Source organism: Phalacrocorax aristotelis, chromosome 3, assembly GCF_949628215.1.
Source record: "Phalacrocorax aristotelis chromosome 3, bGulAri2.1, whole genome shotgun sequence".
Classification (NCBI taxonomy): Eukaryota; Metazoa; Chordata; class Aves; order Suliformes; family Phalacrocoracidae; genus Phalacrocorax; species Phalacrocorax aristotelis.
The window spans coordinates 20260098-20281514 of NC_134278.1; the positions used below are offsets into that span (position 1 = coordinate 20260098).

At 42.3% G+C, this 21417-nt stretch overlaps 1 protein-coding gene across 2 annotated transcripts in view; it reads right to left on the reverse strand.

Moving 5' to 3' along the window:
- The window catches only part of COLEC11 (collectin subfamily member 11), a 42456-nt gene extending 22832 nt beyond the window's left edge, over positions 1–19624 (reverse strand). The window contains exons 1-2 of one of the 2 annotated variants that reach the window (XM_075086885.1): positions 19323–19624; positions 981–1136 (exon numbers count right to left, since the gene is read on the reverse strand). In XM_075086885.1, the coding sequence (XP_074942986.1) occupies positions 981–1110 (130 nt within the window). In that variant the 5' untranslated portion in view covers positions 1111–1136; positions 19323–19624. The remainder of the gene's footprint in view (positions 1–980; positions 1137–19322) is intronic. The other variant, XM_075086884.1, reaches the window with a different exon arrangement.
- Between the last annotated feature and the right edge of the window lie 1793 nt (positions 19625–21417).

Consider the following 21417-nt stretch of genomic DNA (forward strand, 5'->3'; position numbering starts at 1 on the left):
TTTCTGATGTTGAAGCCAATTGGTCAAGCACAACCCAGGCAACTGAGTAAAGCCCAGGTTTGCACTAGGTAACATTAGTGGCATCAATATTGTTCAGTGAGTTTTGTGCTACTACAATGCACATCTACAGAAAAACTGGAAGGTTCATTGTGCAGTTCTTAAATAATGCTTTTTTTTTTAATCGTTGATGATAAACTGGTGGTTTTCATGGGTTTTTTTGTCCATAGTTAACATTCCCCATCCTCACAGATTTTACACACCAGTAGAAATACCATAGCCTCCATAACGAGAATTACTGTTATTGGCTAAACACGGCTAGGATTTCACACCATAATGGATGCTGTTGCTTTAAAATGCAAATTCTTCCCAGCTGCTGATTTCCTAAGGTACTTTAATACTATTATTTTGCTACAAAAAGATCAATAATTTATTATGTCATCTTTTTTCAGCAATAGTTTGGGGGCATATTTTTTAAAAATGTGCTGTTGTCGACAGAAACTATAGAAACTCCAAAAATGTAACTAATTTTTTATTTCTTCTAAAAGGCACTTGATCATTTAAAAATCAAGGGAAGACAAGCAGAAGACTAGAAAATACAAAATACTTGCCAATAATACATCACCAAATGGCAATGAAAACCTCTCCAGATATAAAGTAGGGCCTGATTTTGCAGTCTTTGGGTATGTGCACCATTGAGTATAAACACAGACAAAGAAACCAGGCAGCATATCAGAGTAACACTACTGATCAGGAGCAAGTCGGAGAAACTTTGGCATGCATTCTCTGAACCGTGTTCATTTTAAGAGACTTAAGTTCATCTTATGAACCTTAAAACTCCATTTTTAAGGAGGCTACAAACTGCACAAATAAGAAGCCAACTGAAAGGCACCTTCTATGTCTCTGTTAGAAACGGTGGTGCAAATGAGCCTGTTAGAAAGAAAGTATTAGTGTTTGAATGATGGAGTAGACTTCCACATTACCTTTGAGGCCTGGAACAAGAATTTGAACAGAGCAGGACTCCTCTGCAATATGTTGAGGATATCCAGACCTTATCAGTGACAGGAAGGCAAGGCTAATTAGAGTCACCAAGAAAACCAGATCTCTCTTCATAATGAGCACTTACAGGTCACTGACTCCTAAACAAAAGAATGAATAAACAGTTATAAGAATTCCAAAGACTTTCAACAGTTTCTGAACATATACAGCTTCCCACTATGAACACAATATATTTTTGCATGCCTTAACCCACACAACATGAGAATGACATGTGCAGGTCCTCCAAGCAGGTTGTATGTTCCACAGGCACAACATGAAACTTGCAGCAGCGCATTCAGCGGTTTGTTTTGGTGTTAGACTGGGTGAGATAAAGCTCAGAAGAAATTTAGTTAAGAAGAAGGAGATTAAGCAATGCTAATAATAAGCAATTCTATGTTCAGGATTTCTCATTAGAGGCAGAGATCTGGAAAGGTCAAAGGAGAAAATCTAGTACATGGGCTTGCATTGACAGATATTAGTATGAAGTTGCCACTTAAAAAGAGTGCATGCTGCTCTGAAGAGGCAATTCAGTACATGATGAGACCAACCTAAAGGCCTGAAATTTCACTTTCCATCTACCTGAGCACTGAAATTGTGCCCAGCAAATTGTCTGATACAATAGCCCTCATGCAACTCACTGAGGGTAGAAGGGAGATAATATTTCACTATATCATGCAATGAAGTTACATCAGAGCCTTCAATAAATCCTGAAAAGATTCACCTCTGCAAGTACCCTTGTCTAATCCTACAGGTGAAATGGCTTGACTGATATTAGGCTCTGAAGAGATCTCTCGGAAAACAACAGTACAGAAATGGAGTTTCTGTGAAGGGACCATCAAAAACTGGTACTTAGGGGGTCTATAGAAATACTCTTTGACAAAAGTGTTATTTATGTACTTCTGATATGTTTTTCCAGCCCTTCTTTCACCAAGGCTCTGTACTACACAAACAAGCTGAAAGTCATACCAGGGTTTCAAGACAAAGTCCCTGTATATCATCTTTTATAGCCAAAAGAGAGACATATGCATTTTATATCTAGAACAAGAAGATTGGGCTATATTACTCTCCACTCCCTGATTTCCTTCAAAAATAAGCGAAGACGGATTAGGCACAGGCATGGGTTCAGTATGTGGGTCTGTGTCTCAACATGCTGGAGGTCTAGGAGGGTGGATCTATTATTTTGGCCATCGCCTGAAGAAGTAAGTGTGCATCAGCATGGACAGGAGAATAAGGAGCTTCAGGTTGAGAATGAGCTGGTGAAGCAGATATCAAAACATAAGGGATGGAGCAAGATGGGCAGACTGCCCTCTGCATGCAACGAAATTCAGTTTTGCCTGTACTATTGAAAAGCCTTGCTCTGATTTTAAATTCCACCATCAACTCTGATACGTTCAATAAATGTCTTAGCTGTAAGACTAAATAGACGACTTTGGAGTTAGGGGAATAAATTATCCCTCTGAATTGCTGTCCAGTATACGCTTCCATTATTCTCTAGGAGACAAAATTAGACAGCAGCAGGGTCGTCAGATGGGAGCAGATTTTGTCTCCCTCCTCAGGTGGGGAGGGCATGGCATGAGTTATGGGGGAGACTGTTGCCTCACAACACCCTTGCTACACCATCTATGCTGCAGGGCATGGGTGCTCCACAACACACTCCCCAGTTCTCACTGATCATCCAGATTTGGGGCACAGACTACAGTATGCTGTGAGACCCTTTTGACTCAAATCTCTTCCCCAGCTTTCCTTCCAAAGGAAAGTGAAGTGCGACAGTAGGACCGTGCCTGAAAAATGTGGGGTGTATGCTTGGACCTGGAAAGAGCTCCTGGCTCAAGGGATCACTTGATAGTCTAATGGGCTATAGCGAGGCAGAAAACCCTAGGGAAATCATTGCTGCTGGGTAATCCTCCCATGGAACAAAGGAGGAACAGGTACTATCTGGGCATTTTCACAGCCACAACATACTACACTCCTGGAATGGGACAGCCATGAACTATTTCCTACACAAGCTTTGCAAACCAGAAAGAAGACCCAGGATGGTATGAACCAAATAAAGGAACTTTCTACTAAGCTGTACCTTAACAATTTTATTTTCAGGGCCTCTGTCTCAATTTCCTATCACCTTTTAGTCTAGCAGATCATAATATAGACAATCTGACTAGAGATGCATTTTTTATCCTCGCAACGTTCCTGTCAGACTGCTAAGCACCAATGTCATTTACAAAAGCCTCATCTCATAGCTTAGAGTGTAGTCTCTGGAGGGACAACACTTGCTCATATACAGATGCTTACAGCATTTTTTTTTCCCCTTCAGGAGTGCTCAGCTCCCAAAATTTTGCTTATGCTGCCACAACTAAGATGACTGCAGCTCACACATACATCAGCTTTAAAATATCTAGCTCAGGTATTGCTAGGAGCACACAAATCCACAGAATTACAAATCTCAGCATGGACTGCTCAAATATTTAGTCCACATTAAGTTTTGTCACAATTGCAGCAATATCACTCGAGACTTACAAGAATGCAGGCAAAATTGAATTTTGCCACCCCAAGTGTAATGAACCAGAGCTGGAGGAGAATCATAGAATCACAGAATCATTAAGGCTGGAAAAGACCTCTAGGATAATCAAGTCCAACCGTCAATGCAACACTACAATGTCTTCTAAACCATGCCCTAAAGTGCCACATCTACACTCCAGGGATGGCGACTCTACCACCTCTCCGGGCAGCCTCTTCTAATGCCTGACCACTCTTTCAGCGAAGGAATTTTTCCTCACATCCAATCTAAACCTCTAAATTTCCTAATATTCCTAACCTAAATTTCCCAACATCCAATCTAAACCTCCCCTGATGCAGCTTGAAGCTGTTTCCTCTCATTCTATCGCTAGTGAGCTGGGAGAAGAGACCAACACCCACCTCACTACAACCTCCTTTCAGGTAGCTGTAGAGAGCGATAAGGTCTCCTCCCTCAGCTTCCTCTTTTCTAGACTAAACAACCCCAGCTCCCTCAACCTCTCCTCATAAGACCTGCTCTCGAGACCCTTCACCAATGTCGTTACCATTCTTTGGACACGCTCCAGCACCTCAATGTCTTACATGTACTGAGGGGCCCAAAACTGAACACAACAGAAGGCACATCACAAAGGCAGATCTAGAGGACAGCAATGGTTGGTGGCGGGGAAAGGGAAGAGTAATGGAAATTTGGATGTAAAGCTTCTACTGCCATGGAGAAGCAGCAACCAGCCCAGCTCCCCAAGGCTGTGACAGATGAAAACCAACAGGAAAACATTCGCTGTGTTACTGTCCTCTGCTTTCTTGGCCAGCTGCCTCCTTTGCCTATGCAGAGCCAGCCCTGACTGCCAGAAACCAGGTGAGCCACTAGCCACCTCATAGCTACTTTCTAAGGTTATATAAACTCCTTGATCACAGTCTTGATATAGTTTTGAAGTGTCAGATCTCTGTGATAGCACTCTTCGCCCTCATACCCTCATGTGCATACTGAACAAATTACTTCACATACTAAACAAATTACTTTACATACATTAAGCTTGAATCTGGCCACGCCTCCCCAGAAGGAGATTCCTAACCCCAGGGTACAACGCACTGTGTCTTTTGTGGTGTACTTTGTGGCCTAGAGGAGCTCACAATATCCACAGTGGATTGTCCTGGCTCTTTTTGCCAAGTCAGTGATCCACAACAGTCAGCAAGCAAAGGAGGGAGCATCAAAAACTAGCCAAGAGGAAAGGTTGAGAAGAAGGGTGTTTCTACAGAGCTTCCTTTCAAAGGCTTGTAGGGCCAGACTTGGCATTTGGATAGTCAGGTTTCACAATGCCAATTTAGGAAATTAATGCTCCCTATGTGGGAAAGCAGTGAGTTGCCATTGCCTCAGCCAGCCAGGAGGATGTGGCAGAGGCTCGTGCCTGGAAGTCTCTTCCAGCCACCTGAATGTAGGCGTATCCTCAGCAGCAGCCACTTTTGAGGGACAGGGAGTGGGACCATCCTGGCTGATAGCCACACTGATGCTTTGCCGGCTGAGCAGAGGACCTGGGTCCTGCCTGCCTTTGCCTGCAGCTCCTGCCTCACAGCCTAGGAGAGCACCTGGCCACCAACCTGCAGGATAACCCAGGCAGGGTGTCCTAACTTTTCTCTGTAGGTGGGGCACTTTGGGATCCAGAAGATCAAAGAGGCTTTCAACCCAAGTGGTTCGGATATGCAGCTGAAAGCCTGGAAATTAGGCAGTTTCAGCATGAGCACCCAGGGGCCTGGTGATAAGGATTCTTGACAGATGAGTCAGAGGGGGGAATGAAATGGCCTGAGACAGGAGGAGGAATTGAAATTAGGAAGGTGCTCCAGCCTCTGCATTAATGGATAAAAGGGCAGCATCACCTCCTCTGGCTGCATTTTATGAGGTGTTAGATGTATCTAGACTACAACTGAAAGATCAAAGCCTCTAGGTATGTTAAATATTCATCTGCCTTTGCAAACTCCTACACAGCTCAGAGATGGGAGGCACTGAGCAGCAGAGGACTGTCAGGGCTGCTTGGTGGCTCTGCTCAGCAGCCAGATATGAAGGATTTTCTGGGGAAAACAAAACCTCCAATGAAGCTTCATCACATCCCCCATTGCCTGCTGCTGCTGCAGGGCTTACAAGCCTCAGAGATAGAAGGGATACACCTCACCCTACCTCATGATAGCTTAACTCACAGAGAAAATGAACTCCTTCTAGAAAATGGAGTTTCTTAGTGTCAGTTAGGTCACAACACCCAGACCCACATGAATACTTCAGAAATTATCTTGGTCTGAGAAGAGCCAGAGGAAATCTCTGAAGAGGTTGCAGATTAAATACTTTATAGAGTCTGCAGCTGCAGTAAAGGGACATATTAGTAGTAGAAATTAAACCAAAAGCACCTTGGATATCACCTTCTCCACCTTTTCCTGCTTTAAAAAGAAACCTCCTCTTCTGCAGCTAGAATTGCCTTATGTGATTTAAATGAGTTTGAAATCCAGGTATGTGCTACAGCAGCACCTTTCACTTTAAAATCTTGGAAAGTTCCTCGCTTTTCTGACCTACCTTCAAGTCCTTTCAGAGCCAGATTCATAAAGGCATTTAGAAAACTAAATCCCACTGAAATTTTACCTCAGAAAAAGGTGCTAGCCTGTTTTTTCAACACTATCTTAGCCCCAGCATTTGGAGTATCTTCAGTTTTGGTAAAACCAATGCCAGAGAGAAACCTAGAGATGTTCAGCACTTGTAAAAGTATGAATAACCTCTCACTGTCTATGAAGGGGTCAGGAGTCAAATTTGCAGCATCTACAATGGTGGCCATAAAATCAGCATAAGCTGAAAGCTTTGGAAAAAAATGAGATGAGGAGGAAAAGACAGCATTTACACAGCCTTTCCTTTAAAAAAAAAAGCTAGCAAAACACCTCTCTTCCCATTAAGAATGGGAATAATGCAACCAGCACAATAATTTCAAAACAAGTTTTGAGACCTGTCAGCTTTAGGGAATCTGCCTCAGTTGCCAAGAGAGAAGAGGTTTATTAAGCCAGGCTTCAAGTGACAAGTCCTTGAGAGGTCGTTGGAGAATCCCTGAGGCACCACAGGCTTGCTCAAAACTGCTGCAGGACCAGCCAAGCCAGCTGGCACACAGCACCCCTTGAGCTCTCCCACTTCTCCCACCAGCTGTGGATGGAAAGCTTGGAGATCACTTCAGCCAGCAAACACCTCGTGCATGAAGACCCTGTATCTGCCAGCAGCTGCTCCACAAGGGCCAGTGGCTTATTGCACACTGTTATTTTGGACCTAGAAGCAACAACACAGATGATCTGCCTAGCTGAATCCAAATGGCTGAGACATGCAGAAGGAAAATGATGCTTGCTGGCAGTACTGCTCAGCCAACCAACAGCTACGGAGTGGCGGTAATCCTCTGTATAATCCTATGGGACTCCTCTTTAAGCTGTTTTTATTTCACTGTTACTGAGTTGCTTTCACTCTTATTATGATTTTTTTATTATTATTTTAAAACTATACTTCATTCTCAGGGATCTGAGCTGAATTATCTATATTCTGAATTGAGTATGTTTCTGGCACAGACAGGCACACAGATCTGCAGAGCCACAGCCGCATTTGGTGGGTGATTTCCCAAGCAGGTTTGAGTCAGCACTACAAACACATCGACAGCTTTCAACAGTTTTCACTCCCCTGACTTTTCAAGTCCTTGTCATCCACATCCCGACACCTCCCAGGATTATCTGGCAGCCTGTGTATCCTCAAACGCCCCGTCAGGCCCTTAGCTGCATCCTAACGGCACGCAACACATGCCCACAAAATCATGCCAGTGAAATGCCAGGCTGTCAGGCTGTGGCACAGACCTCGCACCATTTCAAACATTTTGAACAGACAGAAGCCCAAAAAAAAAAAAAAAAAAAAAATAAAAAAAAAAAAAGTAGTAACTTTGTCCCAGGGCTAACACCAGTGCAGATCCAGGGACATGTTCCTGGGGGAAGTAGAGAGAGGGAGAAGGGACCAGCCTCCAGCACTGCACATGTAAGCTGCTTTTCACCCCTTGGCCCGAGGGCTGTGAATCATTCCCTGGAAAAGATGTCTTTCACACTGGATATGAAACCTGTGTCACTGACCTCTTCTTCCTCCATTATAGCCTTGCTGATCATCCTAACCTACAGATGTTTTGAGTAGCTATGCACTCAAAGTACCTAAGCCCTCTCTCATTTGTCCTCACAGCTCCCCCATGCATTACCTTGGGTAATCAAGACTTCACCATTTAGCTGGAATATAAAAAATCAGAATCAATGGTAAAGCTGCTTAAACAATGGATAATCCTTTTTGTAGCATTGCAACACACTGAATTTAAACGCTACATGTTGATTTAGAGGTTAAAGCAATGGTCTTGAAAGATTAAAAAAAAAATCTCTAAATGTTAATATCATAGAATTGCAAAATTAAGGACCATAACTGCCGCAGCTACAAAGTGTCTGTGAAATCTATGGAGCATGGAGTAGCATAAAGCAGAGGCATAACACGTTTCAGGTCCTGATGATGCTGAAGAACAGTGAGGCTTGCTGCAGAGGACAAAAGAATGAGTCTAAGCTGATAAGAAGCTAACATTACCTAAAAGCCTAACTGATAGGAAGTCATTGGTTACTCCCCAAAGTGCACTTAATTCTGGATTAATAGAGCTATTTCCTCAGCCAATGTTTGTGAGGTGTAAGAGACTATTACTTCTGACTGTACAACATAGGTGCCCTTGTCATACATAGGGATAGTAGCCTCACTTTTCATTGAGAAGAATGCTTTTAAAAATTGAGACAAATTTCTTCCTGATGTAGTTCTGCTGAAGTCAATGAGTTTATGTCAGAATTAACTTACTGTCACCTGTGCTGAAAATATAAAATCAGGGCTTCAGCAAAGGTGAGATGAAAATAGTGCCAGAAGGGGGCAAGTATGTTTTCAAAACCAGTAACTAGAGGGAGATGGGACCCATGTGATTTCATGCTCCGAGTGCCCAATCTCTCACAACAGTTCTGTATGTTTTTTTTACATGGTAGAAAGTAACACACAAGTAGAATTTTGTCTTTGTCTGCGTATCTGTCGGAGATAACTAGAAATGCTAAACAAAACTTCTCCTACAATGTTTTAATTGAAGTCTCTATTAGATTACAAGATCTCTGCTACAGACTCATTTGCAGTAATTTACAGAAATAGTTTGTGATTTTGGGTGCTATCCTTAATGTATGCCAGATCAAATTTTCAACATTCTTAAACACCCCAAAATCCAAAAAAATACAGGGTTTAAATATAGGTGTCAGTTCTTCTACAACCTGTGTCTAAATTGTCTCCTTTCAGCCCCACCCCTGTAAAGCATCTGCATAAGAACCTGATGCTATTTCCACACACCTACCCGTAGGAACTAAAACACTAAGGGTTCACCAAGAATCAGTGAATGATTTGGAAAATGCTGCAGGTACATTTCTTTACACAAATAAATACATGTTATTTACATATGTCTTTGTTGTCTTATTACTGAAGATTTAGGGCATCACTTCTCAGCCTGCCACATCCACAGAGGCTTAGGAGTGGCTGCAGAAGTTGGAATGCTTCCACAATATTCAAGCGCTCAATGCCCATCTAACCAGCTTACGCTTTGCAACATGTTCTCACTCTCCAGGAGGTTAGAAGTTTTTCAAGTGGGCCTGACAATTGTCTTCTTGAGAGCACTGGACAGGCTCAAAAAGCAAAATTTGAGGACGGTGGTCCCAGTCCCCTCCACTATGTTCTCACAGGTGCAGAGATGAGGCACAAAGGTTTAGCAAGGCCCCATCCAACCACCCCACAGATTAGCAGTGGCACATGCCTTCTGCACAACAGAAATGCCACTCAAGTATTCATAGAATCATAGAATCTTTAAGGTTGGAAAAGACCCTTAAGATTAAGATTAAGAGTCCAACCGCTAACCTATCACTGCCAAGTCCACCACTAAACCATATCCTCAAGCACCACAACTACCCTTCTTTTAAATACCTCCAGGGATGGAGACTCAACCACCTCCCTGGGCAGCCTCTTCCAATGCCTGACAACCCTTTCGATGGAGAAGTTTTTCCTAATATCCAACCTAAACTTCCCCTGGTGCAGCTTGAGGCCGTTTCCTCTCATCCTATCACTTGTTACTAGGGAGAAGAGACTGACCCCACCTCGCTACAATCTCCTTTCAGGTAGTTGTACAGAGCGATAAGGTCTCCCCTCAGCCTCCTCTTCTCCAGATTAAAGAACCCCAGCTCCCTCAGCCACTCCTCATAAGACTTGTTCTCTAGACCCTTCACCGGCTTCATTGCCCTCCTCTGGACACGCTCCAGCACCTCAATGTCCTTCTTGGAGTGGGGGACCCAAAACTGCACACAATACTCAAGGTGCGGCCTCACCAGTATTGATCTGAAAGGTGAGAAGTACCAGCTATGGAACACCCTTAACTTAAAAGGATTTGAAACCACAGCTCCCGTTCCCCAGGAGTGTAATTGCTCCCATTGGATGGATGCAGTAGGTGACATCAGACTACACTCAGGCATGCCACATTAAAGGATGGAAGGCAAGCAGGGAAGAAGCCAGCTCAAGCCTAGTGGTAGGACACTAGACTAAAAACGGGCAAAAGGAGTGTTCTCCCTTCCCTGCTTTGCCTTTATGTTCCACAACTGACTCATGTATAAACACATGGACAGGTCAGGAATGCCCAGACCGAAGACAAAAATCTAAGCAAAGCAATTTACAATGCTAGAGGAAGAGTAAAGACGAGAGAAGAAACATAGGATGTAGACCACTAGTGGGAGAAACACAACATAAAAGTGAAAAAACAGAGAGACCTGACCAGGGGAGATTGACAGATAGAGAGAGGGCGCCATCCCAGAGTGCAGGTGGACAGGAGAAAGGTTTGCTTTCAGTTGCCCCAGCATCCTACTCCTCACTGAAGAGGAGAACAAACAAAACAGAGCAGAAACAGCTTTTGCCCCCATTTTCTTACACATTAGATATGCAACAGCTACATTTAAAGGATGTTCTAATAATAAAATAAAGCCGTTTGACTGCTGCCCAGTCCTTCCCAATGCTTCAAGTATGACACCTCAAAAAGTGAGCTAAAAGACAGAGCACAGCTGGCATTAGGAGATACAGCTATTTATCAGGGCAACTTTGCTTAGATCTAGATCTCAAGCTAGCAGAAGTTATAAGCAGACCGTTGGGTGGGATTCAACCATTCTGGCTTATCTGCTTAGTCTGAGAAAATCACCCTGAGCTCCCTGTATAATCAAGTCAGAGAAAGGCACCTTGGAGCTGGCATTCATTTCATCCTAAAAAGGACAGATCATTTACTCTGGAGGTACCTAATTCATTGACCAGTATGACTAGCTTGGCCTTGTAGGTATGTAAAGTTAGGTGAAGGGAGTCCCACCATGGCTAATTAGCCAGGCCAATCTATGGGAGGGCTAACAGCAGCCTGGCTCCCCCGCTGCAGTCACACATTTCCCTCCCCTTCTCTGTACTGTCACCAACCACCAGCTGATCCCATCATGCGCTAGCACAGGCTGCTACGCCAGCAGAAAGCTATTCTTCTTTTTGTAATGTTAATTTTTCAGTTGATTTAGTTCCTTGGTTCCTGGTGAGGGTAAAATGGCCATCATTCCTGTGAAAAATGTTGCCAGCCAGGGAAAAAAATGCCCTTGGCAGCAGCTGAGATGGCCTTCAGTGTGTTACAAAACTGCTCCCTCGCATGCCAGCAGCATACAGAAAACAGAAAGATGCATAAGTGAAAGAATTAAAGGGACTAAATTCACCAGAAAGAAACCCTCAGCACATAATTAGAGTGGGAACGTTTTAAAAGGAAGAGAGATATGGAAAAATACCAGGCTGCAATGGAAAATAGTAACCAGCAAAAGATAGAGCATAGGAGATACAACAACATGAGGCATTTTGCAACAGCACGCAAGCCACCAAGTGTCATGGAAATGATCCAAGAGTGTTATCCTCAAATGACAAGACATACTTCTCGGAATGATATCGTCAATATAACAAAACACCATGGTACATAAGCACGCATGATCAAAATCTTGCATTTGGACTGGGGTGGTGTCAATGCAATTTTGAAAAAAAGGTTATTTTTATTCTCATACTGGGGATATGCAGAGACCAAATAACAGTCTACATGTGATCCTATGCAGAACCTTTCATATCAGCTCCCAGGAGCCCAGGAAAAGGAGAGAAATAAGTTATAATGGTGACATAAAGACAAACAATACCTTCAGTAAAACGGCCAAGCCTCAAGGTAATAGAAAAATTAAGATCATCAGAGAAAAAAAGCAAGCCTCACAGGAAATACAGCCACCTATCTTCACTGGACAAGTGAAGGGTGAACTTGATAGCAATAGTACTAATCAATGTCCTTTCACTCTTAGAGCTCTGAAGCACCTTTCCAAGAGCAGATAAGGGAAAGAAGAGAAAAGGAAGGGGAACCTATCAAAGCAGCTCCCCGGAATAAGAGAAAATATATGTTTGATACGTAGAAATTATTGTAGAAGCAAAATGCAGTGGAAAAAAAACAGGTTTCTATGGGTCTGATGTGACTTAGTACAAGCATATGCAAAGACATGCAATTCCTGCAGATGACTAGAAAAATGAAGTTCTCAGGAGTCAAAGTATTCTTGCACCAGTATGCTACAGCAGACTTTCACTAATCAGTCTATATCATTGGCAGTAGTCATGATCCTAACTTATAAGGTATGCCAAATGGAAACCAGCTGAAAGACTATCTTTCAGTGGCAAAGCATTTCCCAGAGCAGCTCTTACATACACAACACATGTATTTGAAATCTTTTGCCATGTACAATGCACTGTCTGCAAATATTTAAACATATTGAGAAAATACAAGTGATAGCATGCAGGTTTGAGGTGCTTTTGACAATCTCATCTCATTCTGAAAAAGAAATGTGAATTCAGAAAGAAACAGATAGAATGTGTGGAACACAATTTGAAAACAAGGGTGTTTCCCTGAATTTCTATAAACTGGAAGCATTACTTCCCTTATCTGTATACCACGATGCTTCTGCTACCAAAAGATTCTTGAGAATAATAAAAAAGTCCCAAAGGGAATTGTCAAAATCCTTCCATCTAACCAACTGCCCTGAGAGATTTCTTTATTTTAATAATGTATGTTTCTAGGGAAGAATATAGCAAGCCATGTTAAGTAAGTGATAACTACTGGCATCTCCACCTGTTTTGGTACTCAGCAAATTCTCTAACAATAGCAGCAGATGCATCTTTCACACAGCTAGAACATGACCGGAGGCCAGTTGTGCACAAATTAAGAAGCTGCACATCAGCTAAGCAATGATCACTTGAACTTCAGTGTGTATCTGTTCAGCATTTATAGGGCACTTACAGGAGCAAAAACTAATGCTACTGCTCTGATTATGCAGCTACCAGTAAAAGAAAAGTCTTCAGAGGTGTTAAAGACTATACTGACCCTTCCCTGGCTGAAATCCCAGCCGCTGCCAGTTGACTTAAGCAAAAGAAGAATGAACAACAAAAATGAGAGTTGCCACAGTTTCTCAGTGCTGCCAAAAATGTACAAAGGAATCAACTCTAAACACACCAGAAACTCCATGTATCCAACACTGTAGCTGCAACACTTAACATCACCTTCCCCAAAATCGAGGAACAATGTGAATGCAACCAAAATAAGTCTAAATGGCCAAACACGTGTTTAAATAGAGAGCTGCTTAGAAGACAGAGTAAAAACTATTATGACCAGAACCATTAACAAAATACCTGACAGACCCTGGCATCAAGTGCCAACAGATCCGTTTGACACGGAAGGACACACACACTTTGTTGTAGCTGATATAACAACTTCCCTGGGTGTATCAAGTCGGTGTTGCTTACACAAGCTTGACACACGCCATCTAGAAACTAAACTCAGGATCTGCAAGACATGGGATGTCCAACTGGTCTCTTTTCAGATGGGAGGGTTTCAAGTTGACAGTAAAACTGCCCCAGCATCTATAGAGAGCACTCTTTTTCAACAGAGTTCCCGTTATACCCATAGCACTGTGGAAGCAGATCTAGCAGCGGCCACAGTCTGCATAAAAATCAACAGTCGTTTGAAGCACTTGTGGTATATAACCCATTTACTTATCACCACAAAACTTGTAAAGGTAATACCATTGCCCCCACATATGACACATGGACAGTTTAAACTCAAATAGTCCAACCTGAATAATTCTGGAGACATGATACTCAAGACACGAAAATATGTGGAAACCGGAAGAAATTCTCACATTCTACCTAAGAACACCACCACAAGGACCTCTTTAGACAAATTAGGTCCCTCTTTGCTGTTTCCTCAACAAAGCAAGCAAAACAAGCAAAGATTTTCTGTGAATGCTCTGTGAAGAAATATGCCTTGTCCTTTCAAGAACTACCCTTGACAATTCAGAAGGAAGATGGTACTCAAAAATCTATAATTCTCCCTTGAAAATTTAATATTTAGGATTCTCTTCAGAATTATTTAAATGGAGCGGACATAAGGAAATAGCTATGTATGTTGTCTAAGGATTTTAAACTAATTTTGAACTATTTAATTATAAATCACTATTATATGTTCATGCATTCGTGAAGGTTTTATATAACATTCATTAAAAAAGAAAGGAAAGTAGAGAGTGACTATAGAGCTTTTGGCACTCCACGATTACATGAAAGGCAATTCTGACACGAAGGTGTTAAACAGCAAAGGAAAAAAAGCTCCAGTAAAGGGGTTTTTCAGCCACAGCTCATAACATGGCTCTCATTAAGTCATCTCACCTCATCTCTGCATTGGCTTTCAACTGCAAGTTCATCGCACAACTAGAGGGAAGCATTGCAAACGCGTCGGTGGATGCTGCTGACAGATCCACCACCCTGGCATCTCCACAGCACGCACAAGCAGCGCTTCTCTTGCTCCACCACAGGTTCTCAGTACTCAGTACCTGCTTCCTTAACATTTCCTTTACATAACTCCACTAACCAGCCAGCCATCAGAGACCTGTTTTCTCACTAACACCATTCTGATGAGAGAGGTCATTGAGAGACACTTTTCCTATGTAATATGACATTTTTTGCTGTTTCCTGCGCTAGGGCTTCATTACATTCTTGTCTGATGTTTTTATTTTGATTGGCAGTAATTACCATGCCATCTAACATTGCTATTTCCTTCAAATTTTTTTTTAAAGCTCCTTATTTTAATTCCTCAAAATTAGATGATCTCTCATACTTTTCTCATGATAAACATAAAATTCTACTTATATTAAATAATGTCCTTACAAAAACTTCCATGCTTTCTTGTCTCCCCGTAACTCCGATATAATCAACAACCTTTGGTGTACAAGAATCATTTAAAGAAAGAAGTGTTTGTGAAGCCTTTTAAAAAGTATGTGAGCTATTTTGGTGCCTTCTTTAGTGAAGGTGAATAATTTATGAAGCCTTCAGTCTCTGCAAGCACTACTTTACGTAAACTTTGTTGTCCAGCCCTCGTGGCACAGAAATGAGCAGACTGCCCCCAGTATTCAGACCAGATGGAGATCAAATTAACCCTGATCTGTGGTCTCTTGGAGGCCCATAGGCTATTTCTAAGGAGTCCACTGAAGATGAATAAATGCATACCTGTTATCAGCAAGATTCAGTATCTGCTAAAATCATCAGCACCATCACAGGAGAATTTGGAGGGATTCACAACTAAGCCTGAAAATCACCCAGATTAAACTGAAGATCTGTAGAATTTCTTCTGGTTATTATTTATGCTTATTCCACAGTTAGAGAATTGTACTAGCAGGACCAAAAAAAACCAACCACAGAGTGAGCTACGCTTGAGACCAAAGACAGGCACCAGGAACCTGAGCACAGCTATGGACGCGGCTTCATTTTTCAAGTTCCCCACTCAAAAACCAGCCAGAGTTGAAGCAGTTTCTTTTCCATCCTTTGCCCCCATTCTTCACCCCTAAACCTCGAGATGAGAGCTGCTCAAGTCAACACTGGCAACACTATCACTGAATCTGTATCTGTGGCCTCTTCCCAAGTCCAAAGAAAGTATCCAAAACCATCTCCTAACAATTCAGCCACCTTAAGAGGCAGGAGGTGACTGTTGTTTTGCTGGAAAATTTACTTGTGTGCCTAAGCTTTTCTTACTGCACAGACCAGAGATGGCCAACACCTTGCCTGAAGAGAGTAGTAACAAGACACTATTCTTCCACCTAGCCCATTTATACCCATCAAGGAAACACATCCAAACTCCTCTAAGCACACTGTAAGCAGGAAGGTTAATAATAAACACTGCCACTCCCTTCCAAAACATGGTGGGGAGATGCCCCTCTCTTGCAGACTAGCTTCTTACAGGAGTGCTCATGCCAAAGGAATAGACTTCCCTGGACTGTTTAGGCTTTCTCTTTTTCCTTTTCTAAAATCAAAACCGTATCAATATCAGAAACTGTCTTGGGAGCTGCGGACACAACCTTGGGTGTTCAGTGGTCCCAACTGCAAATTACCATGTCAGTTAGTGACAAGGGCACCTTTTCAGCAGGTGAGAGGTGGGGTTTGCAGCAGTGCAACATGAGCTGCATGCAGATCTCCCACTTCCCTGGTAAGCACTCCCAGCCAGTAGATTATTACATGACAGTTGGGTAGCAGCTGTCCATTTTCCAAAGAGAACTGTAGAAAACTGCATTTTCAGAATCAGTTTTCAACACCTCCAATGCCTCCATGCCTGAAGGACAACTGGGCACACACGTTCAAGGCAATGTTCTAGCTTCTGGAACTCAAGTTCCTGCAGGCACTTGGCACTAAAGGTGGTGGATCCACTCCCACATCCAGCAGAGGGAATCCCAGAGCATCTCCCTCCCAAGCATTTCAGATGGCTGCCGTGGCCATCACACACTTTGCTGGCTGTGGTGCGTCACTTTCTTCAGCACTTAGCTCTCCTCCATCCACTCCATATAGCACGTAAACATTGCGGATTCTTGGTCTGGAGCCAGGTATCTAACCTGCAGCACTGCGAAACTGTTTATTCATGTCCATGTTTCATTCATGTGCTTTATGGTTGGACCAGATGATCTAGGGACCTTTAAGGTCCCTTCCAACCCAAACAATCCTATGATTCAGTGTAGAAGGAAATCAATGTAAACCCTGAAACTCCTCACCATCTGTCATATTGCTCTGTTCTGTCCTCAGGACACCCTGCAGACTTCCTAACCAATCTCCTGATACAGTTCTGAGGAAGGAGCATACAAACAGTCACAGCAGCTAAGGATCCTTGGATCTAATAAAAAAGTAAGAGACTGGTCCAGTGATGAAGAACTCGATTAGACCAACTTCCATTCTCTTCTTGTCTACAAACATCTTATACAACTAGAGGCAATCCATCCAGGACTAGATTTTTCTGAAGAGGCACTTAGGTGAGATGAGACCTTGTTGGATTTTCAAAACCACCTCTTTCTAAAGCTTCAGGCTCCTAGTAGGTTGTTTTCCTATTAACTTAAGAGTTTACCTAGCTTTTACAATCCAGCCGTACTCCCTTGCAGCTTTCAGTTCCAAATATATAAAATGGAGTGCTTTTAGTACAAAAGTTGGCAGAAGCACTAACAAAACCTTAGAAATATTTTTAAATGTTCTCTCCTTTGTACAGGTGTTTGCATGGCTAAAAATTTCAAAAGGCTTTAAGCCTACTCTCATGGCCCACAGACAGGATAATCTGTGGCTCATGTGCAAACCAGAAGGAAGCGCACAAATTTTAAGCAGCTGCCAGCTAGTTGTCAACCAGTAATTGGAGGCGCTTTGCCTACAGTCAGTGCCTTATGAGCCCAGCCTGTGCCTCCTTCACTAGACTACCTTTCCCAACACCCATCCTAATCCTCCTTGCACCAAGGGAAACAAAAATAGCAAGACCCTGACCACACAGCCTTGCAGGAAACGTGGTTCAGCTGTGAAGTCCAGCCAGTAGTGAAATGCAATGCAAAGCACAAACTACACTTCCCAGGAGACACCATCAGAATATTTTTGGCTAAACTCTTCTGGTTTTCAGCCAAAATACTATGACAAAAAGAACTAAACTACTCTGGAAAACTGACGCTTTTCTTTCAAAATGTACTTTGCCAAAAGCCTTCCTCTTCAAAAGTGTTCTGATTGAAAAGTTTTTGGACAGCCCTAAAGTTGACTAAATAAGAGCTTTACAAACAGTGTAAAATCACTAAAAATTAATCAGAAAAAATAGCCTTTAACATAACATACAATTTATAAATTACACAGTGGATTTCTGCTGCTTCCTCAGTGCAATTCTCTGCTGACTCTAGGACTACGCCATGTTTAAAATGCCATTTTGACTATGAATTTAAGTTACATATTCTCTTTCATGTATTAATTAAAACAATAATTTCATTTTAACAGATACATCTAAGAACTTTCTGAAAGATAGTCCAAACATTTTTCAAAGGAATATTCAACTCTGAAGTATTACTTCTTGTCTACAACATCTGCATACCTCATTTATGCTGCATCAGTAGCATAATAAAATTTCAGGAATATGTCTAACGAGTTGTCACAGATTAAAAGATCCTACGATCCCAATACCATTTTTATAAGTAAGACCTTTAAATCAGTGTTTGTTTTATATTCTCAGATCACTATAATGCCTTAAATGTTTGTGATCACGTGAACTATCAGAGAGATGAAATACAAAAGATCTCAGGTACAGAGAGGGAAACGTAGGGCTGTAGTTTTGACTTTTGCTACACTTTTAAAATCTTTCAATACCCAAGGATCAAAGTTGTAGTATTTCCAGTGCAGAGGCTCTTTCTGTTTCACTGTACAGCACGTGAAGTTGGGTATTTCAGTTCTCCACAGTGATTTGATTTTGCTAGAAAACAATCCCCCTCCTAAACTTCATTGCCTATTTTGAGCACATATGCATGTATGCACAGAGGTCAGAATGCAAACTCAAAAGTCCCTTTATGAATCTATTTTTCGTACCTCATGACTAAAAGGCAGGCATGTGGCCTTCTGTTTACTGAAGTATGGCTTAGTCATATTCCAGATCATTTAGACCAAGATTTTATGTCTTTAAACATCCTTAAATTTCATTGAGCATTCCTGTATACTACTACTTCCCACTTGATTTGGTTTTCACTAAGTTTGCTCTTAATTATCCAGTGGTGTAATTCCAGCCTTTACTGGATCTTCTGTCATCTGCTTCATTTCTGCAATGTCAGTCTTCATTCTCTGCTTTGCAGCTGTATTGAAAGTTCACTTTTTAAAGTGGAAAACAGCCAACCGCTTCGGATTGAAAGTAGAAGGATGCAGAAAAGCACTTAGCATTTCCAAAATTAAACCGATATTAATTATCTGTTACTGGGAATTACACCCATTAATGAATTGCTTTAAGTTCCAACTGTAGGAAATGTTAAAATTCATATACTGTTTTGTCCTTCCCTGCTCAAAGGAAAGCAAGTTCTTCCAATGGCATTAGTACATTTTAAATACAAACCCCCCACTAAACAGGAATCCAGTGATCTAACCCACATGGGTGCTTCTCAACAGAAAGGTCCAATGTTATCTGATGGAAACAAGAGCTCGCTTGATTCTCTTACCTTCCCCTTACTACTTGGGGATCGTCAATCATATTCTGCCACTTACAAGGCAGCCCCCTAACAAACATCCAGGCTTTTTCCTCTATATGCTTCTAAAGAGTGAAAGTATAAAAGTCTCTTACCTTATGGCTGCTGAGAAAAAGGGGACTGCAGAATGCTCTGTGCCTGCAGGGACACTGCACAGATGAACCTCATTGCTGCTGTTTACAGAAGTCTGGCAGTTTTTAATTTGAAAAGAGGTTGTCTTTTGCTTTTCGACAGTTCAACAAATCAGACAAAACAGTTGCAAGTGTTATCTGTAAACAGCTTCCTGTTTGAAATAGATCAGCTGTCCTGCAGGACAATAATTAGGAAAGAAGTGTGGGAAAGCTGAAGAGGTCCATGATGTAAGCTTTTTATTTTGGGAATGTACTTTTTTGGGAATGCACTCTTACTCTCCCCTCCTCCTTTCTAGCAGAGAACCCCTTTTTAACCATTTACATCTATTCAGCTCTAAGCCATGCATGCACACTGCCCCAGCACACCACTTTTCTTGCTTTCCTTCAGCAGATATAAAACTACATGAAATGCAGGACCAAATGTGAGCATCTTATGTGCATAATTAACACACTCTCCTGTTACTGAAATTCTCTCCATTCTTGCAATTGGCTGTAGCATTCTTGACTTTTTTCAGTAAAACGTGCAGCTGTTTCAGAGCTGAGTCTCAATGCTCCACAATAAGATAAATGCTAAATTATCCCCATGGCAGGCTTCACGAAATGTTGAAATTTTTTTGTTGGTTGGTTTTTTTTAAACACCTTTTGATATCACTTTCTGTGTCAATGGAAAAGGAGAGAAAGGAGACAGAAATCCTTCACTATAGCTTCCAAAGAGTTGTACGATTCTGGTTTTCATCTTAAACAGCTAGGCTAGTTTGAGCCCTGGGTAAGCTGCAGTACTCCATATACATTCGGGCAGGAAGAAACTGGGGCCAGCTGACAGTGGGAAGTGGGAATTTGGGAACACCTCCCTCTGTTACAGCATTTTATACTTCAACAGATATTACTGCCCTCACTCTCAACTTTCAGGGCAAATATAGAGCACCACTTATGACTATACCAATTCATACCTTCTAATTAATAGCTGGTGTATTTGTAAGGCTGTAGCTCTGATAAGCTTCTTCAACAAAAAAGGCTTGCAAAATGTCTGCTCCCACTCCATGCTCATGCCACTGCTCCCCCTCCCAGTTTCTCCAGCTAGGGTTAAGGGTTGCGTTGTAAGTGAGCACCCAGCAGGCCAGGAGCCTGGCTAACTCCCAGTATGTGACCTCTTACGGGAAGTCCAGGATGGTAGCTCAGGCAGCAGTAGGAGGTTCCCTTTCCATCTTCCACAGTCCCAAGACCAGAAAAGTATAAGAACACCAAAAAGGTTTTAGACTGAGGGACTAGAGAAAGCTGTAATAGGATTATGTGTGTGTGTTCACCTCTTCACCACGCTTCTGATCCACTCTTGCGGGAGGTGTAAGTCCACTCCATTGAGGATTTCATGCTGTGGTGGGAGTGGCAATACAAGTTTGTGACACACGGTACTAATGCGCTATTTTCCTGCTCTGCTCACGACATGTCGTATCCTCTCTCCCAGCAAGCCGCCCCCCTGCCCTGGGCTGTGCAACCTCCTTCCCCGCCACAGCTGCTGCTTCACCAGTCCACAGCACTGCACACACAGGGCAGCGTTGCTGGAGAAGACAACAAAAACAGGTACTGCAGATACCATAGTGCTGCAGAGGTAGTGGTGCCTCATACTCAGGACTCATAGTGGGCTGCCTTCATATAAAAGCAAACCTCTCCTAAACCACCCTGCTTCCATGCTGGGCTGAACCTAGCTACCCTCCTGCATTGCTGTCAGCTCCTATATTTTAACACACACCAAATGGTCATGAAAAGTTAAGAACTGGTGATCACTTCCAAGTTACATCAGTAAAGAAAGGATAAAATGGTAGAACATGAATGTAACTGTGTAAGGACCACACAACTCTTAATTTGTAAATTCAGCTTTATGCATATGAACCCCATTAGTTCAGTAGGAGCAGAAGGCAATTAGCAGGATTGGGCCCTTGCAGCACTCTGTTGGGCACAACTTGCTGAGAGAAACGTTTGATGTAAAGAATGCAGCAAAGCAACTGCAGTCCAAGCCTTTGAAGATCATATTACGATGGCAAAGGCAACAGCCATTTACATG